The sequence below is a fragment of the Diaphorina citri genome, unplaced genomic scaffold (genome assembly GCF_000475195.1).
Source record: "Diaphorina citri unplaced genomic scaffold, Diaci psyllid genome assembly version 1.1 scaffold83, whole genome shotgun sequence".
In the NCBI taxonomy this organism is placed as follows: Eukaryota; Metazoa; Arthropoda; class Insecta; order Hemiptera; family Psyllidae; genus Diaphorina; species Diaphorina citri.
The window spans coordinates 14084-41173 of NW_007377520.1; the positions used below are offsets into that span (position 1 = coordinate 14084).

Consider the following 27090-nt stretch of genomic DNA (forward strand, 5'->3'; position numbering starts at 1 on the left):
GAATGGTCCATTTCTTGACTGGAGCGACCAAGAGCGACTAGAGCCTTGATTATTAATTTATTTTATTTTTACTTTCTATTACTACAGTATAGCGAGCTATAAATACTAGTCATGAAAGTATTGCAATCGGTCCCAGGGACTTGGGATGATATTGGAACCCATTCTCCACCAAACTCCCCATTGAGTCTCGACAGCCCCCGGCCGCTAGAATTTCCGCCCCTGAGATTCTCACGCGGCCCCGCGGGTCATCTTTCTGCAGGTGGGGTGAAGGGGCCTCCTGTGGTGGGGCCGGCGTGGTGTCTGGACACACCTTACAGCACGCCTTGTCCACACGGCGTGCCTCGGACTCGGCGCAGGCAAGACGAGGGCACTCTGTCCGCGAACATTTCACAGTCAGGTTGGCGCTCTGTGGGAATAATATTTAGTTTAAATTTGTATTAAGCCAGCATAGTCAACTTGGAGGGTAGAAGGCTAATTTCTGTTTTGTCAAATTTTAATATGGTAATGGTAATATGAGTATTTTTATTTAACAAAATTAAATCACCATAAATATCAATTGAAAAAGCAAAATATCCAAATAACAGGCATAAATCTACAATAAATAAACTTATTTTTTGCTTATCAACTATTCATTTTGGTACATTATAAGTATGATAAACTCAATGTGGGCACGGGTGAGGTTCATTATTTTTCCTTTCGTCTTTTTTCCAATAAAACGTTAAAAATCACACGACCTTTATTCACAATATTATAATAATATCAATGGCGGATTGTTGGAGCATACTTACACTGCAAGAGCAGATGGTACACGTGTCAAACCCATGGGGAGGAATGTAGGGGTACCAACTGGAGCCAGGCCTGTGAAATTGTTCCCTCAGGAGACAACCTCGCGAGTTATTCCCCTCTCGTATGCTATTGCTCTCTGTGGAAGATAGTAGAATAGACATGAAATTGATTAAGTACTACATTATACATATTTCCCCTTAGAAGTCTGGCTGAGGGACTATAAACAGAGAGTAGATCAGCGTCTTGCTAGGACTATAAACAGGGAGTAGACTAGTCCAAATTTCCTCCTCATCAATAGCGTAGGTTGAGTGCGAAGGGCATCCACTCGGAAAATTTTGTTTGCCAAAACCAGTTGGCCTCTAAGCGATCACAGCTGGTTGAGAGGCCGTCGACAAAGGCCGACCCCATCTGAACATGGGAAAGGGCGAAGAAAAAGAAGAAGATTGGACTATTATTACTAGTATTATTATAGGAATATAGGACTACGTATATACGTAAAGGTATTCATTACTTACCCTTAGCACATATCGGACAGCAACTGCCTTCCGTAGTGATCGGGTCTCTACATTTGACTGGTGGACAAACGATGGGGTCGCACACTGTCCTGCCACTCTGGCAGTTACACATCGTACACTGATCCTGACTAGATGTCCACACATCGCCGTCTCGATAGAAGATGCCACTGTGGTAACAACGAGAGGTCTGGGCGTTGATTGAGTTGTCGTCTCCGCTCAGAGTGACGTCGGGGCTTTGGGTGCTTGGGAGACACTGAGGCGGTACAGGAAGCTGGGAACAGGGCGAAAAGGTATATGTGAATGGTCCATTTCTTGACTGGAGCGACCAAGAACGACTAGAGCTTTGATTATTAATTTATTTTATTTTTACTTTCTATTACTACAGTATAGCGAGCTATAAATACTAGTCATGAAAGTATTGCAATCGGTCCAAATTTTCAAAATCGGGAAATGGTTGGAAATATCCGTTTTGGGATCCTCTGATGTCAAAAAAGTGGTTTTTAGCCCATGGTCTGTACGTACGTACTACGGTTTAAATGGGAAAAAGTAGAAAGTTGTGAATAAAATATCTCAAGAACGGTTTGTCGCAGAGAGATGAAATTTCGTATGCTATCCCAATATGGTCCAAGGACGCGGCTGTAACAATTTGGTAAAAATCGGACAGTCACTCATCCAGATATCAACCAAAGTCAATGTTGCTTCGAACTTACGACTGGCTTTCTGATATCCTATCCTCCTTTTTTCTTCGATTTCGGAACGATAAGACCTTCGTTGTTAAAATTTCTTCTAGAATAGAATATACCCTGCTTAGACTGCCAGAATGACACTGAAAAGTCAAAGGGACTCCCGCAGTCTAAACTTGATTATTAATTTAAATGATCCCTTATTACATGAAGAATATTTTAAGATAGGAAATTTTCGACCAAAAATTGGCCGCCGTAGGCGGCTCAGACTCGGGACTTCGAAAATTTTTCATTTTTTAAATGGGAAAAAGTAGAAAGTTGTGAATAAAATATCTTTCTTATGTATTTGGTACAAAATAGGTGTTCTTCTTCTTCTAGTTTTTTCTTCCACTCACTTACCTTGTTCCATTTGGTTTTCAATATACTTTTCTCCTGGGCTGACTCCACAATCTCGAAGCTCACCACGCCCACATTCAATCGACCGATCAGGTCGTTCGACAAATCGCGAATTACACCTTCGAATCCCGTTGAGCCCAGGTAAAAGTGGCGCACATTGGACTTGGTGATAGGGGCACGGGAGAGAGAGGGGGGAGCCGGCGCCTCCTTCAGGTAAAAATCGATGTCGATCTTCTGGCGCAACCCTGTAACGTGAACCTGAAGGAGAGATATAAACACCTTGTATAGTTAACTAAAAATTAATTATAGTGCTTAATGAATTCATAAATGATACATTGGTACACCCTGTAATAAAATTAAATTGGAAACGCATTACTAGTATATAATTTTCAACCGTTTTTCCTATCCGCTATTCTTTACCTGCGGGTTCGATTCCCAACTTTCTCCCAAAACCAATAGGGTTCGTTCTCAGAACGGCTAGCTTTCTCTTATCTTGTCCTTTTCTCTTCAATTTCGGAACGATACAGTTGTCTCTATCAAACATTTGGAGGGGGGATAATCTCTACCCAGAATAACTCTTTAGGACTTATTGGGAATAAAGAAAAATACAATCGGTCCAAATTTTCAAAATCGGGAAATGGTTGGAAATATCCGTTTTGGGATCCTCTGATGTCAAAAAAGTGGTTTTTAGCCCATGGTCTGTACGTACGTACTACGGTTTAAATGGGAAAAAGTAGAAAGTTGTGAATAAAATATCTCAAGAACGGTTTGTCGCAGAGAGATGAAATTTCGTATGCTATCCCAATATGGTCCAAGGACGCGGCTGTAACAATTTGGTAAAAATCGGACAGTCACTCATCCAGATATCAACCAAAGTCAATGTTGCTTCGAACTTAAAAGTTCAATTTTTGGACACTTTTAAATGATCCCTCATTACATGAAGAATATTTTAAGATAGGAAATTTTCGACCAAAAATTGGCCGCCGTAGGCGGTTCAGGCTCGGGACTTCGGAAATTTTTCATTTTTTAGATGGGAAAAAGTAGAAAGTTGTGAATAAAATATCTTTCTTATGTATTTGGTACAAAATAGGTGTTCTTCTTCTTCTAGTTTTTTCTTCCACTCACTTACCTTGTTCCATTTGGTTTTCAATATACTTTTCTCCTGGGCTGACTCCACAATCTCGAAGCTCACCACGCCCACATTCAATCGACCGATCAGGTCGTTCGACAAATCGCGAATTACACCTTCGAATCCCGTTGAGCCCAGGTAAAAGTGGCGCACATTGGACTTGGTGATAGGGGCACGGGAGAGAGAGGGGGGAGCCGGCGCCTCCTTCAGGTAAAAATCGATGTCGATCTTCTGGCGCAACCCTGTAACGTGAACCTGAAGGAGAGATATAAACACCTTGTATAGTTAACTAAAAATTAATTATAGTGCTTAATGAATTCATAAATGATACATTGGTACACCCTGTAATAAAATTAAATTGGAAACGCATTACTAGTATATAATTTTCAACCGTTTTTCCTATCCGCTATTCTTTACCTGCGGGTTCGATTCCCAACTTTCTCCCAAAACCAATAGGGTTCGTTCTCAGAACGGCTAGCTTTCTCTTATCTTATCCTTTTCTTAGAACCGTCTGCGACAATCAGTTTGAGAAAACAACGTACCTACATACTTCGTTGTTTTCTCGTCATTAAAAAATTAATTAAAATTTAATACAATAACTCACACAGCCGCGTGTTAGCTCTTTAAATAAAATGCAATAATTAGTGTTGGGTATATTTTAGAAGCCATGTCTCTTTGTGGTATATTCAGAAGACCTAATCAGGGAAGGGTATATTTTGGCTCAAAAGAGTATTATTCCCTTGCATAATAATATCTGTTCAATGTTCGCCTTTTTCAAGATGCTTCTTTCTATAGACATAGGTACCAAGTATTGGGTATGTTTTATTTTGTAAATAAATTGAAAAAAAAAAAAAAAAAAAAAACAAAAAACATTTTTCCCTTGTTTTATTTATTTTCCTTTAGGTACAAAATGTTTTAGCGGATTTTTCTAGGTACAAATATACTTTCAAGGCATTTTCTTCGTCATCGCACTTATTTTTTCGTTTCTCATTACAATTTGGTTAATGGAGATAAGGGTATCTAGCTACTCAGGTTGAAGTATGTTGTTTCCAATTGTTCACTTTGCATTTTGCATTTTTTCACAACCATAAAATAAAGTGCATAGAAAAACAAAATAAGATGTGAATGCCTAAAATGTTTTTTTTTTTTCTTTGTCTTTTTACATAAATAACAATAGGCCTTATAGTGATTTACTATGTGGCCCACAACTATAAGAGGTATAACCAATCACATACCGTATACATTTCTTCCAAACTGTTGTTTACTCTGAATGGATGGATCAGTTTATGGAAAGGGAGTTAAATATATTGAAAGTTCATTGTTTCATTCTGTGGAAGTATTTGGATCTTGGGAACCCACTTAAAAGTAGGTAAGAAACATGGCTTCAATGTGAAAGAGTAAAATAGAACAAGAAAAAAGAGCCTGGGGCACTCCAAAATAAATTTACTGTGTGTAATAATGTAGACAATAAAACGACAAACTCGACGACATAAGTACCACATAAAAGATCATGTGACAAACAGAATGACTACCAAATATGATGTCAAAAAAATGTAAAAAAAAAAAAAAAAAAAAAAAAAAAATCTACTAACAATCTAAATAATAGTAGTAGTAATGATAATACTGTTGGAAATAATAGTCCGTCCAAATCCAAAATAGGTTGATTCACTACTCAAATTTCAAAAGTACTAGTTGCTCTTTTTTTCTTCTTCTTCTTCTTCTTCTTCTTTGAATAAATGAAAAAATAAAAAGGTATGGAACAAATAAAAAAAATTCAGTTGATACAACAAAATGTACACTTAATTATGTAGGTAACCAAGTGCCCACCATTTGTCAATCAGTAGATAAAAGAAAAAAAATATATACTTTTGTTAAAAGTAAAGGAAAACGAAATTACTTTTGAAGTAAAAGTTTCATACTTCCCGACACATGTAAAACATTGAGTGGTATCGTCATTCAAGTACATATATTCCTTCATGACAGATGAACAACGAATTATTTTCTACAGTACCGAAAAAGGTATAAGTTAATACACCTTAATTTGTGGCTCACTCCAAATGGTTAATTTGTAATCCCTACCTACTCTATTTAAGCTTAAATTTTAGTAAATGCCTGAATTTTAACATGTGTGGTTCAATTCAAATCGGTCCTAACATATGTTACAGTCAATGTCCTATAAGTACAATAAGTATATGTTACGGTCAATGTCGAATATGTCTCTGCCGATCACAGCACGGCCCCGTGTCATCTTTGTAGCAATGTTTACTCGAACAGCTGATGGTTCCATCCTGAAAATGAGAAAAAATATGAAGCTGCTAACTTTTTGATCATGTGTTTACATGACCTTGACTTGCAGCACTCGTGATATGAGCCGAGAAGAAGCCTCAGTATTGAGTAGGTATATATAAGTTTCTCTTCTGCAGTCAATGATCATTTTGATCAGTGATCTAGTGCCCAGAGTAGCAGACACGCTCGGGTTCGTAAAATTTTTCGTCTCTAGTGAGCGTTATTTCAGTGATCTCATAGATTTTTGCATTGGAAATAACATTTCCATAAGCGTGCATATCAATTGATTTACTCGTGTATTTTCATTTTCAAAGTGTGATACTCTACGTTACGCATTCGCATTGCTTCCTTTTTGATATGAATAATTCATTAGTACATGTGACTGTGACCAAATTTCTCATTGAACTTGTGGATAGGATAGGACACGTTATATTTTTCCCCCAAGATTATAGTGTCATTCAAGTACTTACCTTACAGGTACACACTATACATTTAAACACGACGGACAGGGACTTGCGCATTGCTTGCTATCAGTTTGACTCGGGAATAGTGATTACATTGTGACTTGTGTTTCAATCAAGTATTGGATATTGATTAGTGTTTCATCATGTGCGGCATTTGGGCGATATTCGGTCACGAGACGAGTAACTATTTGACGTCGTGCGAGCATAACTTTGTCAAAATTCAGCACAGGGGCCCGGACGCCTGGCGTATTGAATATGATAACCACGTCAAGAAAACCTATGTCGGTTTTCATCGGCTGGAGATTGTGGACAGCTTGTACGGCATGCAACCCATGAAATTGCACAGGTAAGTGGTAAGGATTGTAAGGTGTTGGCCACTTTACCAACAATGAACATCGCAAGTAGGTACCTATGAACTCTTTTGGTTAGGTCACCACATTTATTTTTTGGAGGGAAATTAAATAAAAGGCCTGTAGAGTGTGTAGAGGTCGGCAGTCTTGATGTTATCTATTAAGTAGTAAAGTAAATTTTATTTTTCCTTTCTCATCCGAATCTCTTGTACTTTACAGGTACCCCAGAGTCACACTGATCTGCAACGGAGAGATCTACAACTTCAAGAGACTGGGTGTTCAGTATGGTTTTCAATATGAGACAAGTTGTGATGCTGACTTCCACCTACCAACTTATACTGGTACGCCTCAGACAAATGCACCGAGATCAGCACTTTTGGTGTGATGTATATAAACGTCTTCTTTCTATAAATTTGGACTAAATTTGCTAGAGTCACACTGATCTGCAACGGAGAGATCTACAACTTCAAGAGACTGGGTGTTCAGTATGGTTTTCAATATGAGACAAGTTGTGATGCTATTCTTTACCTGCGGGTTCGATTCCCAACTTTCTCCCAAAAACCAATAGGGTTCGTTCTCAGAACGGCTAGCTTTCTCTTATCTTGTCCTTTTCTCTTCAATTTCGGAAGGATACAGTTGTCTCTATCAAACATTTGGAGGGGGGATAATCTCTACCCAGAATAACTCTTTAGGACTTATTGGGAATAAAGAAAAATAATCCTTTTCTCTTCAATTTCGGAACGATACAATTGTCTCTATCAAACATTTGGAGGGGGGATAATCTCTACCCAGAATAACTCTTTAGGACTTATTGGGAATAAAGAAAAATAAATGGACAAAACTCAGATATTTGAACACTTAACATTACATTAAAATGGTCTTTTCTGACGGAATTCCTGTGTGCGGAGTCCAGTATGTAGGACTATTGCACCCCACCTATCACACTTACCTCGTAATGAAGATCATCAGATATTTGAACACTTAACATTACATTAAAATGGAGGTCTTTTCTGACGGAATTCCTGTGTGCGGAGTCCAGTATGTAGGACTATTGCACCCCACCTATCACACTTACCTCGTAATGAAGATCACACTGCTCGTCAAAGGCCACCCACACCAAAGCTACCACCTCCGCCGAAGTGACGTCCTTGTAGTCAAACAACCAGGGGTTCGAAGCCAGCCCTGCGTCCGCCACGAGTTTGGACTTGAGGAAGCCACGTATCAGGGACGGAGTCGAGGGTTTAGAGCCTGCCACGTTCAGAATGAGTGAGCCAGAGTTGAGTGACTCAATGAGATGGGGACTCATGTTGAGGGAACCGTTGATCCACTCCCGCTGTGACCCCTGGCCCCATTGTCTGGACAGATCTTCCACTTCCAGGATTTTGTCCTTGTTTACTGTGAAAAGCAGGTGAGAAGGAACAAGTGATATGCTTTGCCCCAAGAACTATAGAGTACGAGAGTACGAGCATAACGTATAGATACGTTATGGTACGAGTAAGCGTGTCCTAGTGTTAAGAGAGAATAAGCTTGGTTGGTGGGAAAACTTAAAATAAATTAATAATTATCATCTCTTGAAGGACTCTATTTCATCAAAAACTAACACTATCGAAACAGTATCCAAACATTCCAAACTATGAAAGCATCAGTCTTGCGTATGACACACGTATTTTTATTTTGAAACTATGGGATGTTTGGCAACTTTTACTTAATCAGTAATTATATTTTCAAATCTAGACTGGGTACTTTTTCTCTGAGGTCATAATATTTCCTCGTGATAAGATAATGAAAAAGTGCTTTGCCCAAGAACTATAGAGTACGAGCATAACGTATAGATACGTTTTGGTACGAGTAAGCGTGTCCTAGTGTTAAGAGAGAATAAGCTTGGTTGGTGGGAAAACTTAAAACAAATTAATAATTATCATCTCTTGAAGGACTCTATTTCATCAAAAACTAACGCTATCGAAACAGTATCCAAACTATGAAAGCATCAGTCTTGCGTATGACACACGTATTTTTATTTTGAAACTATGGGATGTTTGGCAACTTTTACTTAATCACTTAATCAGTAATTATATTTTCAAATCTAGACTGGGTACTTTTTCTCTGAGGTCATAATATTTCCTCGTGATAAGATAATGAAAAAGTTTAACCTCTTTGAACTTTAACAGTAAAATTCAATTTGGCGCTGAGAGACATACAAGGTAGGTAAATGCTGCCTCTTCTTCACACAAATGTGATTTGCCTCATGCTTTGATAAGGTAGTTTCAGATATATCAAACAAAACAGCTGACACTTAAATCAACAAGTTTTATCCGAACAGGGTGCAGGGTTATAAAAACAAAACAAATCTTTTCAGTGGCTTAATCAGTAATTATATTTTCAAATCTAGACTGGGTACTTTTTCTCTGAGGTCATAATATTTCCTCGTGATAAGATAATGAAAAAGTTTAACCTCTTTGAACTTTAACAGTAAAATTCAATTTGGCGCTGAGAGACATACAAGGTAGGTAAATGCTGCCTCTTCTTCACACAAATGTGATTTGCCTCATGCTTTGATAAAGTAGTTTCAGATATACCTATCAAACAAAACAGCTGACACTTAAATCAACAAGTTTTATCCGAACAGGGTGCAGGGTTATAAAAACAAAACAAATCTTTTCAGTGGACTCCTCACTCCACAGTCAAGGAGTTATCCTAACTCCTAACTGCGGATTAAATGTTTTAAGATCTAACTGTGTTAAATGTTTTAAGAAAAAAAGAAATAGCTAGGGACCTCACTCACAGCAGTTCATTTTCATAACTCAATCACTCTTTACACATGTCTATCCTACAATAACCCTGAGTTATCCCAACTCCTAACTGCGGATTAAATGTTTTAAGATCTAACTGTGTTAAATATTTTAACAAAAAAAGAAATAGCTAGGGACCTCACTCACAGCAGTTCATTTTCATAACTCAATCACTCTTTACACATGTCTATCCTACAATAACCCCGCTAAAAAAATCACCCGGTATCAACAATTATTCATGTGTTTACATGACCTTGACTTGCAGCACTCGTGATATGAGCCGAGAAGAAGCCTCAGTATTGAGTAGGTAGGTATATATAAGTTTCTCTTCTGCAGTCAATGATCATTTTGATCAGTGATCAAGTGCCCAGAGTAGCAGACACGCTCGGGTTCGTAAAATTTTTCGTCTCTAGTGAGCGTTATTTCAGTGATCTCATAGATTTTTGCATTGGAAATAACATTTCCATTTCCATAAGCGTGCATATCAATTGATTTACTCGTGTATTTTCATTTTCAAAGTGTGATACTCTACGTTACGCATTCGCATTGCTTACTTCTCTAAGGTTCAGGATGTTCTGTCCAAGGTCTTTTGCATTTTCTTTTAGTACTACCTACCAGTAAGTTTCTATGCTTCATGATATATGCTCTATCTCTGCGAAACTTTCCGAAATAGCTCGGTTTACTTTTCAGCTTCTATAGATCTACGAAATGAAGTTTCCCTATTTGATGCCGGGCCTATATTATCACGAAACAGTTTTGAGGGCCAGCCTAGTTAGCTTGGTTGGTGGCGCCTGTGCCTTGTAAGCTCTAGGCCGCGGGTTCGATTCCCGCCCGGGGTGGATTTTATCCTGAAGGAATAAGGTTCGTTCTTAGAACGGCTAGCTTTCTATCCTGTCTTAATTCCTTTGCTCTTCGATTTCGGGACGATAAGACCCTAGCAGTTATAGTTCCCTCTATCAAACCTCTTAAAAAAAACTTCTCTAAGGTTCAGGATGTTCTGTCCAAGGTCTTTTGCATTTTCTTTTAGTACTACCTACCAGTAAGTTTCTATGCTTGCACCATTAGGCCAGTCACTCACTACCAGGAAGAATGGACGGATACACCTGATCAGGTCCACCTGCAGCTACCTGATGAGCACACATACTATCAGGTAGACCTGACAGGTATAGCTAAATAGGTTCCTCTGTCAGGTCTACTTGATAGCTTGATACCTTCTATGCTTTCGGATCACTTCTGTTGAATCTTTTGATAAGTGAACGTGAGTCAGTTTTGATGTGCTTTTTCTACTTACACAGGATCGATGGTGAGGTCCGTGACCTTCGTATTGTAGGAGAGAAGCGCCTGCATCATTTCGCACCTCACTCGGGGCACCACGTGACCTCGAATTTCTTCCTTCTCGCCCACAGGGGGTGAGGGAGACTCGCCCAATATGGTGACTGTCACAGTAGAGTGGTGAGTGTGACGGGTGAGCTTGGTCAGGAGGTCACTAGTGGTGACCCCGGACACTTCCAGACTATTCACGTCTTGCCATTTCTCCAGTTTGACCACCTGCGGGATGAAATTGTTAAAGGAGAATTAGGAAGGTCAAATCAATCAAATCTCAAATTCTTTGTGGTAAACCGGAGATTTTTCACAATTTTCGTGGATATCACAACATTACTAAGTGCCTCCTTTGCAATCAATTTCCATATTTCAATAATCTTTTTATACTGGTAATGGCACCACTTACTTGAATCAAGTAGCTACTCAATTGGTGATTCTCATGATTTTTTTTATTATCTCAGAAAAAACTATAAAAATTAAAAAAAATATTGAGACTAAAACGAAGAAAATGGGAAGGTCAAATCAATCAAATCTCAAATTCTTTGTGGTAAACCGGAGATTTTTCACAATTTTCGTGGATATCACAACATTACTAATAGTCGAGGTAATGTACGGTTTCAGTCGAAGTCGATCGACGGGCTCGACTATGTGTGGACACAGCTTTAGATTGTACCCAGGATATCAACAAAAACATTGAGCAAGGCTTTATTTATTCTCTGATAGGATTCTGTGAGCTCTTTTACCCAACTACTATGGATAATCGATGATAAATTGATGATTCCGCGATAACGAATAGATAACGTGAGAAAAAAAATGTTAATAAGCCTAATCGTATATGGAAATGAAAAATACTCGTGCCAAACAAAATATGTCTATTTTAAGGGTCTGAACATGCTGTTTACAATTTAAATGGGTTTAGTCTAAAATTAGCCATGTGCATAAATGACTGGAAAACTGGTGAAAACCAGTTGTTTAATTTAAATGGTAACAGTTATGATCCTAAGATGATGATAGCTACAAGAACGTAAGCTAAGATATTAGCTAAGTAGGTACATAATATATGCTCTATCTCTGCGAAACTTTCCGAAATAGCTCGGTTTACTTTTCAGCTTCTATAGATCTACGAAATGAAGTTTCCCTATTTTCCAATGAATTAAAATAACCTTCCACAAAAAAAGCACCGTTAGGCCAGTCACTCACTACCAGGAAGAATGTAAATGTAAATGTAAATGCAGTTTCTTTGTGTTATTATGTCACAACTTTGGTGCTCACTGCAGCATTGTAGGATTTTCCCAATATATTTTGAAAACGAATCTTAATCTAATTCTACCTTTTACTAACGCATGTAAAGATAACGTATGCATTATTGTTGTAAATATAGAGTAATGGGGGGTATCACATGAGTGGCCCAAGAGCCACGTGAAACCCAAGGACGCGACTGTAACAATTTGGTAAAAATCGGACAGTCACTCATCCAGATATCAACCAAAGTCAATGTATTATGCCGCCAAATAGTGAAAGATAAACATTTTACTACCGGGAAAATCCAGCAAAGCTGTATGCCAATATTCTACCGATAGATGAACACCAAAACATTTACTGGAGAACGGCTAAATAATATAAGGAAAACATTGTAGACCACCACTAAGATAACTGATTTAGAAACTAGCGGTTCCCTTTTAAACTCAAAATAGTGAAAGATAAACATTATACTACCGGGAAAATCCAGCAAAGCTGTATGCCAATATTCTACCGATAGATGAACACCAAAACATTTACTAAATAACCTGGAGAACGGCTAAATAATATAAGGAAAACATTGTAGACCACCACTAAGATAACTGATTTAGAAACTAGCGGTTCCCTTTTAAACTCACCTATAGATTGATCTCATTTCTCAACTAGTTTTAAGATTTTCCCTCAAAACTTTCTAATAAAATTGACGAAGGTCTCTTTTATAAAGAGGAATAATTTCGAAGAGTTAACGTTTATTTTACTGTTTGACAAATGAATTCCATGTGAACTTTTTTACGTTTTTAAAGACTGAGTTGTAATTTCTATTGAATTGTATGAACTTACCTTTCGCTAGAGATACAGATTCCGCCTCGGTATGTTCCAACTGAATGAAATATCGTAGCGTATTGGTCGAATCGAAAAACATCCAAGCCAACCCGTGAGCCCCTGTCATTCTGGAAAATCACACAGAGGAATGAATTTCCAATTATTATAAAAAAAAAAGATGAGGATTTCACAGTAGTTATTTCGTGATGAAACAAATGCTATATTAGACTCATGTGGTCTGTGTCGTAGCATGCCCATCCCGTAGTATGTACCTCATCAAATGGGTGATAAGAGACACAATACTTCCCATTTAGGTGCTAGGTCAACACGAGAACACCAGAAAGTGAAATGTTGAAATACTTGCAATGAGTGCAAATTTTTGTAGATGGTGGAATTCGAACCGCATGCAACCTTTTTTATTCCGATACTAATGAAACAGCAGCTACATATATTGAACTTGTCGATTATAGGACCATTTTTAAGACCATCTTATCGTTACCTCTCATCCTTGATAAGAACTTAAGGAATCGAGTATTTTATTGATTAGAATTAGAGCATTATCAGAACAGTAAACTCAACAAAGATCGTAAAATGTAAGTGTGTGCGTTTGGATGAATGCGTTTCAATTTTCAAAGCAGCTATTACATCACAGGTTCGGTGTTATGTTGTGATCTTGGCTACAATTACATCATATCATAACCCATAACCTACGAATAATGAGTGTTGAAAACAAATTTTACCGGCCTCTCTCTAATAGCTGATTGGATCAAACGTGCCGCAAGCGTCAAGAGATCGAAGCGATGCCGGGCAGTACGGATATTATGTCAATGAAATTCCTTATCATAACCGTCATGCTAATCCTGTGTTACGGTAAGATACACTATGTAAGTAACCTAACATATCTACATATTTATGTTATGGGCAAAATATTAACTAGGTAAGGCACAAAGAAAACCAAACCATAAATTTTCCATTCCGAAATAAAATTCAGAACATGATTTTCATTATGGAAATTAAAAGAGTGCAAAAATTTACCCATCATACACAATGATGTCAAAAGCATGCGTCATAAAAATCAACTCGCAATAAACTTGCGTGATGGACATGCAAATGATGATAAAATATATTTGAACGATTTCTGTGCAAGGAGTTGAATACAAAGTGTGGATTTCTTTGCCTAATTGTACTGTTGTAGGAAATAACTGTTGCACGGTTGTAAAACTCAATCGATCTGGCGGCGGGCGCCACAGATTTCACAGAATAACTAGAATCCTAGAACGATTCAGGAATACAGGAATTATAGTACGAAGGAATGTAGCATCTTCCGAGGGAGACAGACATGACCTTCCTAAAACAAGACTTTCTATTGACTGCTTTTTCACGAATTTTATGGGATTGGGTTGCTTTTTTACAGATTTCATGGGATCAAGATTCGTTTTTCTTGGCAAAGCAAAACAAGGCACTTGCGTCATAAAAATCAACTCGCAATAAACTTGCGTGATGGACATGCAAATGATGATAAAATATATTTGAACAATTTCTGTGCAAGGAGTTGAATACAAAGTGTGGATTTCTTTGCCTAATTGTACTTTTGTAGGAAATAACTGTTGCACGAATGTAAAACTCAATCGATCTGGCGGCGGGCGCCACAGATTTCACAGAATAACTAGAATCCTAGAACGATTCAGGAATACAGGAATGTAAGTATTATAGTACGAAGGAATGTAGCATCTTCCGAGGGAGACAGACATGACCTTCCTAAAACAAGACTTTCTATTGACTGCTCTTTCACGAAGAAAAGAGGCGAACATAATATTATAATAGCGCCACAGGCGAAATTTTTAAACATTTTGGTCTAAAATCTTAAATGAAGCGAATACAATAGCCCGTCCGTTATACCTTTTATTATTACTGTCGTAATAATAAAGGAAGGACGGACTAACAATTATTTCATAGGTAAAGTTTATAAAAAAATTGGGAAAATATTTTCAGGAAAAAAAGGAAGGTTTTAGAGAATACAGGTATCTAAAAATGAGCTGCTATTTATGAAAGGCAAAAAGGGAAGATCAGTTTTGTTATTGAACAATAACATTCTCAGAAGTGTGGTAAAGGTGCTTGTTTGATAACTGGGAGGGCGTGGGTCCCAGCCCCAAACGATATATTTTCAACATTAATTTTGAGGGCTTGCCTTTCTACTAGGTACCTGTTATTGAACAATAACATTCTCAGAAGTGTGGTAAAGGTGTTTGTTTGATAACTGGGAGGGCGTGGGTCCGAGCCCCAAACGATATATTTTCAACATTAATTTTGAGGGCTTGCCTTTCTACTAGGTACCTTTTACAAAACAATGGAGTATGTACATTTTTGGGATATTTTCTCATACAACAAATTCATTAACTAGCGTTCATCAAAAACAACATGAAATAGTCATCAATACCTACCTATTATTAACAAAATATTCATGAACTTACGTCTAGCTGCTGGGTCTTCTTCTGTGTCCCCTGTCTGGGGAGGAATATCCTTCAACATGCTTTCCGTATCTGAAAACAAATTCGGAATATTTTGTTCATGGCACATTGCATAATTTCGTTAGAATATATTAACGTTAAAATAAAAACTAATAAAAATTAGGTTAGTCGTGATGAGATCATTAGCCTTGGATATTAGGATGTGCTCGAGAAGAATACAGGAATGTAAGTATTATAGTACGAAGGAATGTAGCATCTTCCAAGGGAGACAGACATGACCTTCCTAAAACAAGACTTTCTATTGACTGCTCTTTCACGAATTTTATGGGATTGGGTTGCTTTTTTACAGATTTCATGGGATCAAGATTCGTTTTTCTTGGCAAAGCAAAACAAGGCACTGTTCGATAGGCAATAAGCTTACAAATAAACTTGATCAAGCTTACAGATAAACTTGATCTAGTCTATCGACAACTTTGCGAGTCTGTTCGCATATGATTTGAAAACATGTCTCAAACACGGAACTAAACATGCCTTCAGGCTGGAAGAAGAGTCGGGTTTTGATCTTTTGATACACTATGTAACAAGACTGTGACGTCACAGAGTTACACTGTGCATGTGACGTCATAGAGTACACGTACATGTGAAGGACAGACGAAAACCGGACTGGGCTTTGTATTAGGATGCCAAAAGTTACACAGGCAGCAATAAGCTTACAAATAAACTTGATCAAGCTTACAGATAAACTTGATCTAGTCTATCGACAACATTGCGAGTCTCTTCGCATATGATTTGAAAACATGTCTCAAACACGGAACTAAACATGCCTTCAGGCTGGAAGAAGAGTCGGGTTTTGATCTTTTGATACACTATGTAACAAGACTGTGACGTCACAGAGTTACACTGTACATGTGACGTCATAGAGTACACGTACATGTGAAGGACAGATGAAAACCGGACTGGGCTTTGTATTAGGATGCCAAAAGTTACACAGGCTATACGAGTCTGTGTTAGTATAATAGGAGATAGTATCTCGTGTATTAAGCTGTGTCCACACTCGACCGCGTCGAACGATGAGGTGAAGCTGTGAATCTGTGTTGTCGAGGTAGTGTACGGTTTCAGTCGAAGTCGATCGACGGGCTCGACTATGTGTGGACACAGCTTTAGATTGTACCCAGGATATCTTATATCAACAAAAACATTGAGCAAGGCTTTATTTATTCTCTGATAGGATTCTGTGAGCTCTTTTACCCAAGCACTATTGATGATCGATGATAAATTGATGATTCCGCGATAACGAATAGATAACGTGAGAAAAAAAAATGTTAATAAGCCTAATCGTATATGGAAATGAAAAATACTCGTGCCAAACAAAATATGTCTATTTTAAGAGTCTGAACATGCTGTTCACAATTTAAATGGGTTTACTCTAAAATTAGCTATGTGCATAGATGACTGGAAAACTGGTGCAAACCAGTTGTTTAATTTAAATGGTAACAGTTATGATCCTAAGATGATGATAGCTACAAGAACGTAAGCTAAGATAGCTAAGTACATAATATATGCTATATCTCTGCGAAACTTTCCGAAATAGCTCGGTTTACTTTTCAGCTTCTATAGATCTACGAAATGAAGTTTCCCTATTTTCCAATGAATTCCTCACGAGGCTGAGTGCACCCCAAACTCCAAGCACAGAGCCGAAAAAAACCTCCGCCCCGCCGGGAATCGAACCCGGACCTCCTGCGTGCAAGCCACTCGGCGAAGGAGGTTGCTGGAGAATTAGGTAGGTTGCAGAGGTCCAGATTTCTTTAGCGCAATGGAAGGAGGTCTGTGATTTGTTACCAATCAAATCAAGCGTGCCGGGAGGCGCGCGAACGTCAAGAGTTCGAAGCGCCGAACGGTATAATAAGGCCTTGTGTTTAGACTGCGAGAGCAAAGAAATTTTTCAGTCCTATGCTGGCAGTATAAACAAGGTATATTCTATTCTAAGCAAGATAGGAGAGCTTTTTTCTGGTCTGAAAGGTGGGAGAGAGCAGGTTCGAATTTTAAACTTTAACATGGATCTTTCACGAGCTTAATTATTATTATTATAGATTTAGTTTTAGTTTAGTCTGTAGTTTTAGTTTTGTACCACATACAATCGTATACTTATATGTACAAATAAAAATTGATTGATTGATTGATTGATTTAACGAAAGCGCATTAAGGGACAGATGATTTTCAATAATTTCAATGAAGATAATGAAGACGTGAACGTTTGCATAGGTTGGGCAAGTTTAGGTTAGTAATTTTAAGCCGCCTAATCGCACGTACTTTACAGGTCTCAAATACATGCTACCAGGCTTTATCACGCAGAATAAAGGAGAGGAAAAAAAACCTTGAAGCGTAGAAAAATTATTTAACGAAAGCGCATTAAGGGACAGATGATTTTCAATTAAGATAATGAAGTCGTGAATGTTTGCATAGGTAGGGTAAGTTTAGGTTAGTATTTTAAGCGTACGTACTTTACAGGTCTCAAATACATGCTACCAGGCTTTATCACGCAGAATAAAGGAGAGGAAAAAAACCTTGAAGCGTAGAAAAATCCAACTGGTGACATAGGTAAAGTTTGATAAGAGAATGGATCTGAGAGCTAGATCCCATAGTCCAGGTATCAGCATAATCTGAGATATCAGCAAAAAATCTAATACTCCTGGTGCCAATAGGTAACAGGGTGAGTCTAATCTACGATAGAAGAGATTCTTTGAAAACGATTCCAAAGACTTGATTGAAGACTCGGTGAAGGTTCATTTTAACTATTAGGTTGTATGGAAAACCAATACTACTTCACTTTTTGTAAAAATTGTATTCGTTTCCCATACAACTCAATAGATTCAAAAGACGTAGATAAGCATCAAACATATGAACATTAATACAAGAGAATGTGTATATACAAAATTAAGAGAAGGGACTGTATCATTAAGGCCGGGGCATTAGTTTAAACTCCGTTTAAGTTTTAATCCCGAAGTTTGATAAGAGAATGGATCTGAGAGCTAGATCCCATAGTCCAGATATCAGCATAATCTGAGATATCAGCAAAAAATCTAATACTCCTGGTGCCAATAGGTAACAGGGTGAGTCTAATCTACGATAGAAGAGATTCTTTGAAAACTATTCAAAAGACTTGATTGAAGACTCGGTGAAGGTTCATTTTAACTATTAGGTTGTATGGAAAACGAATACTACTTCACTTTTTGTAAAAATTGTATTCGTTTCCCATACAACCCAATAGATTCAAAAGACGTAGATAAGCATCAAACATATGAACATAAATACAAGAGAATGTGTATATACAAAATTAAGGGAAGGGACTGTATCATTAAGGCCGGGGCATTAGTTTAAACTCCGTTTAAGTTTTAATCCCGGTTTAAGCAATCTGATTGGCTGAAATTTTTGAAAATTAACCAATCGGATTTTTTAATCCGCGAGTTTAAAAACCGAGTTTAAACTCACTTTGTTTCCTCCGGCCTAAAAACTCCCTATGGAATAAGTTCATTTCAGAGATCTGTAGAAAACCCTAGACCAGAGGTTTCGTTGAAAATATTTTTCAGAGATTCAAAGAAAACAATAAATAAGTAAGTATTCAGAAAATTAAAAATGAAAACTTTTGCTACCTCTTGAATCACCCCGTATTCCTATGAATATTTATATTTCTATTCAAAAGACTTGATTGAAGACTCGGTGAAGGTTCATTTTAACTATTAGGTTGTATGGAAAACGAATACTACTTCACTTTTTGTAAAAATTGTATTCGTTTCCCATACAACCCAATAGATTCAAAAGACGTAGATAAGCATCAAACATATGAACATAAATACAAGAGAATGTGTATATACAAAATTAAGGGAAGGGACTGTATCATTAAGGCCGGGGCATTAGTTTAAACTCCGTTTAAGTTTTAATCCCGGTTTAAGCAATCTGATTGGCTGAAATTTTTGAAAATCAACCAATCAGATTTTTTAATCCGCGAGTTTAAAAACCGAGTTTAAACTCACTTTATTTCCTCCGGCCTAAAAACTCCCTATGGAATAAGTTCATTTCAGATATCTGTAGAAAACCCTAGACCAGAGGTTTCGTTGAAAATATTTTTCAGAGATTCAAAGAAAACAATAATAATAAATAAGTAAGTATTCAGAAAATTAAAAATGAAAACTTTTGCTACCTCTTGAATCACCCCGTATTCCTATGAATATTTATATTTCACGACACGCAGAATGTTCAACACGTGACTGACATACAGGGTGTCAACAAAAACGGGGAAAAAAACTTCTGGGGCACCCTTGAGGAGCCCAAGCCCGGGACAAATGGGACCCCCCCTCTCCCCACCCTCTGTGAACGGAGTTATAATGTGGTGGTTTGACTTTGACTTGCAAGGCTGGAGGGAAGTAGGGAACATCAGTTAGGGGTTGGAAAATGTTGTGCCAACCTCTGCGGGGAAAAAACTTCTGAGGCACCCTTGAGGAGCCCAAGCCCGGGACAAATGGGACCCCCCTCTCCCCACCCTCTGTGAACGGAGTTATAATGTGGTGGTTTGACTTTGACTTGCAAGGCTGGAAGTAGGGAACATCAGTTAGGGGTTGGAAAATGTTGTGTCAACCTCTGTGACACAAATATGGACACCTAGACGAGTGCATATTTTTTGCATATTTTGGTAGGTTTCCTGCACATTCGTGCATATACGGGCCATTTTTTGTGGTTATTGAATACATATTTGGGTCCAACCTCTGTGACACAAATATGGGAACCTAGATGATTGCATATTTTTTGCATATTTTGGTAGGTTTCCTGCACATTCGTGCATATACGGGCCATTTTTTGTGGTTATTGAATACATATTTGGGTCATTTTTACTTTCCGTATCCTATAGGAAGTAAAGTATTTCGTGCATATAATCCGCTCCCTACTTATTACCTTACCAAAAAATGTCAAGATTTTTAAATCAAATTGATCCCAAGGGCAAGATATACCTAGACCCTTGACAAATGGAGTGTGCCTGAAGGCATGTGATGTATTCTAATCAACTTGACCCCAATCCAGTAAAAGCTGAGGCTGGCCACAGATGGACTTGTTTAAAAGGTGAGTGGGAAACGTATTGATTTAGAAGACAACCTATGCTTGTGGGAAACTTTGTTTGGAAACGTCCTAAGTGGTACTAAGCATATCACTGTAGAAGACAGTGACGGTCAGGAAAATGACGTTAATACTGTATTATTTGTAGACGCTCATTTCAGACGAGATTTATATTACTACTCTAATATGTAATACCTTTCATCCTTATTTCCAAAATTAATATGGAATAATGCATTTTATTTTAGAGTAACAGAGCTAGTTACAACCAACACAAAACTAAAGGCTGAAATCCAACTGTACCAGACAAATAACAAGGAACTTCAGGTTTTGAACCAGATGCTCAAAGATGAACATCAAGCCCTGCAGTTGGCGTTTACTCACTTGGAAGAAAAGTTGCGCAAATCTCAGGTTTGTTATACAATACTTATATAATTATATATAAAAAATAATAATATTAATAAATAAAATAAAAAAATAGTTTAAGACAATGTACTTATTGACCATGGTAGTTTTTAAATTAACATGCTTGTCCCATCCAATATTAATGTCCTATTAATAATGAAAAAAAAAAGTCTGAAACATCCTTGTTTTATTTTTCCAGGATGACAACAGAGAGATGGTAGAACGTCTCATGAAGTACAAATCTAAAGAATGTCAAGAAAGCTGTTTACCTACTTCGTTAACGAGAGAGCTTCTATTGTGAGCGTCCTCCAGTTTGATTCCGATGAAGATGTCCTTCTGAGCAGAGGCGTGCACAGGGGAGGAGAACAGAACAGTCAGATGTACAGACGGCATAGCGGGAGTGGATGTGGAGAGGGCGATGAAGGCCGTGCCTGTGATGTCGTACGCTTCGTTGTGAAGGAGTGCTGAGAACTGTTCACTGACCAGGGCTCGATGTCTGGAAAGAAAAAGGAAAATCAGATACTTCGGTGGCGTAGTGGTCAAGACGCTCACCTGGTAAACAAGAGGGCGTGGGGTCAATCCCAGCCGAAGCATGGAATTTTATCCTCATTCATTTGAGAATTTGACCACATAATAATGTAGCTCTAAGGGTTAGGTGGTAGAGAACGCCTCCGGCGTTAATCTCGCCTATTACCTTCCCCTCAAGAGTATATTATTTATTTACTAAACAAAAAAACTGTCTTTTTTTCATATGGGTAATGGGGTAATGAATCAGCCCTTTCTTCAACATTACCTACTTGGTGCTTTCCTGTAGAGACATAAAACATAGATGCAAAATAGAAAGTAAGAGTATTAGGTATGGTTGTAATAGAAAGTAAGAGAACATTGAGTTTTGCAAGTGTCCTAAACGGCCGCATGCCTAAACATGAATTCAACAATTCAATGCTTCATAATTTAAACAGTCTCAATGCTCATAATATGTGCGTACTCCTAGTTCATATGCGAGGTACCATACCCAATGCATGATGTAGGTAAGTGGAACGTACCCTACCTATTTGGGTGATCTCCACGATTTTTTATATTTCCTTATTGTTTGCTTCTATTTTTTACCAGCCTATAAAGTTCAAGATTTATTTCGTTCATGGCAATAATTTAAGTTTTATAATAATCCACAGAATCACAGATCTCGTAGATTTTCATCTCATCATACATGCGTCGTGAGTACGGATACTGATCTCCACGATCTTTTATATTTCCTTATTGTTTGCTTCTATTTTTTACCAGCCTATAAAGTTCAAGATTTATTTCGTTCATTGGCAATAATTTAAGTTTTATAATAATCCACAGAATCACAGATCTCGTAGATTTTCATCTCATCATACATGCGTCGTGAGTACGGATATTATGTCAATGAAATTCCTTATCATAACCGTCATGCTAATCCTATGTTACGGTAAGATACACTATGTAAGTAACCTAACATATCTACATATTTATGTTATGGGCAAAATATTAACTAGGTAAGGCACAAAGAAAACCAAACCATAAATTTTCCATTCCGAAATAAAATTCAGAACATGATTTTCATTATGGAAATTAAAAGAGTGCAAAAATTTACCCATCATACACAATGATGTCAAAAGCATGCGTCATAAAAATCAACTCGCAATAAACTTGCGTGATGGACATGCAAATGATGATAAAATATATTTGAACGATTTCTGTGCAAGGAGTTGAATACAAAGTGTGGATTTCTTTGCCTAATTGTACTGTTGTAGGAAATAACTGTTGCACGGTTGTAAAACTCAATCGATCTGGCGGCGGGCGCCACAGATTTCACAGAATAACTAGAATCCTAGAACGATTCAGGAATACAGGAATTATAGTACGAAGGAATGTAGCATCTTCCGAGGGAGACAGACATGACCTTCCTAAAACAAGACTTTCTATTGACTGCTCTTTCACGAATTTTATGGGATTAGGTTGCTTTTTTACAGATTTCATGGGATCAAGATTCGTTTTTCTTGGCAAAGCAAAACAAGGCACTGTTCGATAGGCAATAAGCTTACAAATAAACTTGATCAAGCTTACAGATAAACTTGATCTAGTCTATCGACAACTTTGCGAGTCTGTTCGCATATGATTTGAAAACATGTCTCAAACACGGAACTAAACATGCCTTCAGGCTGGAAGAAGAGTCGGGTTTTGATCTTTTGATACACTATGTAACAAGACTGTGACGTCACAGAGTTACACTGTGCATGTGACGTCATAGAGTACACGTACATGTGAAGGACAGACGAAAACCGGACTGGGCTTTGTATTAGGATGCCAAAAGTTACACAGGCTATACGAGTCTGTGTTAGTATAATAGGAGATAGTATCTCGTGTATTAAGCTGTGTCCACACTCGACCGCGTCGAACGATGAGGTGAAGCTGTGAATCTGTGTTGTCGAGGTAGTGTACGGTTTCAGTCGAAGTCGATCGACGGGCTCGACTATGTGTGGACACAGCTTTAGATTGTACCCAGGATATCAACAAAAACATTGAGCAAGGCTTTATTTATTCTCTGATAGGATTCTGTGAGCTCTTTTACCCAACTACTATGGATAATCGATGATAAATTGATGATTCCGCGATAACGAATAGATAACGTGAGAAAAAAAATGTTAATAAGCCTAATCGTATATGGAAATGAAAAATACTCGTGCCAAACAAAATATGTCTATTTTAAGGGTCTGAACATGCTGTTTACAATTTAAATGGGTTTAGTCTAAAATTAGCCATGTGCATAAATGACTGGAAAACTGGTGAAAACCAGTTGTTTAATTTAAATGGTAACAGTTATGATCCTAAGATGATGATAGCTACAAGAACGTAAGCTAAGATATTAGCTAAGTAGGTACATAATATATGCTCTATCTCTGCGAAACTTTCCGAAATAGCTCGGTTTACTTTTCAGCTTCTATAGATCTACGAAATGAAGTTTCCCTATTTTCCAATGAATTAAAATAACCTTCCACAAAAAAAGCACCGTTAGGCCAGTCACTCACTACCAGGAAGAATGGACGGATACACCTGATCAGGTCCACCTGCAGATACCTGATGAGCACACATACTATCAGGTAGACCTGACAGGTATAGCTAAATAGGTTCCCAGGAAGAATGAACGGATACACCTGATCAGGTCCACCTGCAGATACCTGATGAGCACACATACTATCAGGTAGACCTGACAGGTATAGCTAAATAGGTTCCAGGTAGACCTGACAGGTATAGCTAAATAGGTTCCTCTGTCAGGTCTATTTGATAGCTTGATACCTGATAGTGAGTGGCTGCCCTTAGAGGAGACAAATCCGATTTCACCTACCTCCTGACTTGGCCACTGGTCATTGCTTGATACCTGATAGTGAGTGGCTGCCCTTAGAGGAGACAAATCCGATTTCACCTACCTCCTGACTTGGCCACTGGTCATTTGATTATCTTCCCACACAAGAGACACATAGAGTCTTTCTTCTCGCAAATGTCGCTTGGACTCTTTGGAGAGCCGTCGCCAAACGCCACAGGTTTTGCCTGTCTCTTGCTCGTAGAATGAATTCGGTAGAAATGTCTGGGGATAGAAGAATAAAATAAAATAGGATGCACATGTTTTAGATTTTAGACTATACCTATGAGCATGTGCACAGATAGAGACACATATAAAACAATTTTTTTTTTTACTTCTTGTTCATGCATTTTGTTTGTTTGTCTGTCTATCTATCTGTCTGTTTGTACTTTGGGTGATTTCTTTAACAAAATTTGAGCAGAAAGTATAAAAAAACTACGGGAAAACTACGCATGTGGGAATGTTGAAATGCATATTGTTTTAAAGCTTGAAATCTCATATTTTGAAATTTTTTAACAAGCCTTTGCTTCACATTACGAGGTGTGGCTAGAAAGTATAAAAAAACTACGGGAAAACTACGCATGTGGGAATGTTGAAATGCATATTGTTTTAAAGCTTGAAATCTCATATTTTGAATGAGAGGTCTCACGTACATATTTGTACTCCAATTATTTTTGAATTTATCTTGAATTTGTAAGACCCCTTCCTTTCACTTTGAATAGAATATTCTCATTGCTAACAAAGATAAATTACTGAGTTGTTCAAAAATAAAGAGACCTTTAGTCGCCTACCTTTTCTTTTCACTTTGAATAGAATATTCTCATTGCTAACAAAGATAAATTACTGAGTTGTTCAAAAATAAAGAGACCTTTAGCCGCCTACCTGTTCCTCAATAATGTCCCCGTTGGCCAGCACAAACTGAATGCTCTTGGGTCTTCTATTGCAGTACAGAGAGAAGTACAGTCACTTTGAATAGAATATTCTCATTGCTAACAAAGATAAATTACTGAGTTGTTCAAAAATAAAGAGACCTTTAGTCGCCTACCTGTTCCTCAATAATGTCCCCGTTGGCCAGCACAAACTGAATGCTCTTGGGTCTTCTATTGCAGTACAGAGAGAAGTACAGGTGTCGATTGTGCAGTTCGAATCTCGCTGTGGCCGCTAAATCCATGTTATCCGTGAGCGTGGAGCCTTTGTAGAGAGAGCGGGCGGTCTGGGATGTTAAAACCGAGAAGAAATCTGGGGAATATAGGGGACAGAACAAGATATAATTAGAATAGAATATACATACCTTGTTTATCCTGCCAGAATGAGACTGATAAGAGTCTGGGATGTTAGAACCGAGAAAAAATCTGGGGAATATAGGGGACAGAACAAGATATAATTAGAATAGAATATACATACCTTGTTTATCCTGCCAGAATGAGACTGATAAGTCCCTTTACGCCCACAGTCTAAACAAGCTGGGCCCGTCCCTCCGGGAATTTTTTTAGCCCGTAGTTTATTCGATCGTGGTTAAAGAATGCCTATGTCAGGGTGTCTACCAAAATGGAAAAATAAAATTCCCTGACTTTTTTCGGTTTTCCAGTCCATTTTTTCCAAATTTCCAGTCTACTTTTTCAAGATTTTCCACCCTATTCCCACTGCGTCACAAGTTCCCAAGCAATCTACCAACATCAGGACTCCCATTGCTTCATTGGGATAAAGCATTCAAGTTTAAAGGGGACAAAACCCTTTGTTAGTAATATCGGACGGATTTTTTAGCGCGATAAACCGACGAATAATTTTTCTTCTGTTTTCCTGCCGTTCCTTCAGATGGCTTTCTAAAATCATTCTGTAGGGGGGCCGTCGCTTGAATGGCCTCCTTCTCAATTTCGGACACACTCTTGAATTTTTCACCAAGTTTGTTCGAGTTGGTGTAAGTGCGTGTCTTGAAGACATGGGACCCATTTTCAGAACGGGTCCCGTGATCGGCACCGTTTTCGACTTGGGGTCCATTTTCGGCGCCTTTGGACAGGCCGAGTGCCATTTTGAGTTTGGTTGTGGGATCATCAGAATCGGATGGGTTCGGTTTGAGAAGTGAGGAGGAGGGCTGGAAAAGGAAAACAAGAGAGTAGATTGGGGAGGGAAGAGGATATAGGAAGGAAAGCAGAGGAAGAAAGGGAAATGTCCCGTGATCGGCACCGTTTTCGACTTGGGGTCCATTTCCGGCGCCTTTGGACAGGCCGAGTGCCATTTTAAGTTTGGTTGTGGGATCATCAGAATCGGATGGGTTCGGTTTGGGAAGTGAGGAGGAAGAGAGCTGGAAAAGGAAAACAAGAGAGTAGATTGGGGAGGGAAGAGGATATAGGAAGGAAAGCAGAGGAAGAAAGGGAAATGAAGAAAAGGAAATAGATATTTCAATGAATCATTGAGGAAAAATGTCTTGAGAGTCCATTCCAGCCCCACTCAGGCGAGTTGAGAGGGGTAATAGAGGGTAAAAACCTGTCACTAGAAAGATGGTCTCTAGACATGTTTAACTGACTTGTCCTGAACCGAAGGGAAATATGAAGAAACGGAAATAGGTATTTCAATGAATTATTAAGGAAAAATGCCTTGATAGTCCATTCCAGCCCCACACAGGCGAGTTGAGAGGGGTAATAGAGGGTAAAAACCTGTCACTAGAAAGATGGTCTCTAGACATGTTTAACTGACTTGTCCTGAACCGCAGTCAACCATCTTGAGGACTTGGTCTTATTCTTTAAAAGCAGAGAGAACCCTTTGAAGAACTGCCAGCTAGCTAGGCTGGTTAGGGTTAGCTGTTCTCCTCCCTGTTTATAGTCCCACAGCTGGACATTAGTGTACTGTCTGTTTAACGTCCCCTTGCCAGGGTAGTTTTTTTTTGTTTTGTTTTTTTTTTTTTTTTTTTTTTTTTTTTTTTTTTTTTTTTTTAAACCCCCCCACTCCC

General features: G+C 38.2%; 1 protein-coding gene and 1 long non-coding RNA gene across 2 annotated transcripts in view; both read right to left on the bottom strand.

Moving 5' to 3' along the window:
- The window catches only part of LOC103523255 (dorsal-ventral patterning protein Sog), a 72343-nt gene that overhangs the window by 150 nt on the left and 45103 nt on the right, over positions 1–27090 (bottom strand). The window contains exons 5-16 of the mRNA XM_026832873.1: positions 26668–26672; positions 25964–26235; positions 25189–25495; positions 24211–24368; positions 21032–21254; positions 10690–10946; positions 7685–8039; positions 3480–3764; positions 2384–2638; positions 1302–1572; positions 789–922; positions 141–406 (exon numbers count right to left, since the gene is read on the bottom strand). Coding sequence (XP_026688674.1) covers positions 141–406; positions 789–922; positions 1302–1572; positions 2384–2638; positions 3480–3764; positions 7685–8039; positions 10690–10946; positions 21032–21254; positions 24211–24368; positions 25189–25495; positions 25964–26235; positions 26668–26672 — 2788 coding nt within the window. The remainder of the gene's footprint in view (positions 1–140; positions 407–788; positions 923–1301; positions 1573–2383; positions 2639–3479; positions 3765–7684; positions 8040–10689; positions 10947–21031; positions 21255–24210; positions 24369–25188; positions 25496–25963; positions 26236–26667; positions 26673–27090) is intronic.
- Positions 5330–6313, bottom strand: LOC113473255. The gene is made up of 2 exons (XR_003395282.1): positions 6266–6313; positions 5330–5797 (listed from the first exon to the last, which is right to left on the bottom strand). It is a non-coding gene; the product is annotated as an uncharacterized LOC113473255 (long non-coding RNA).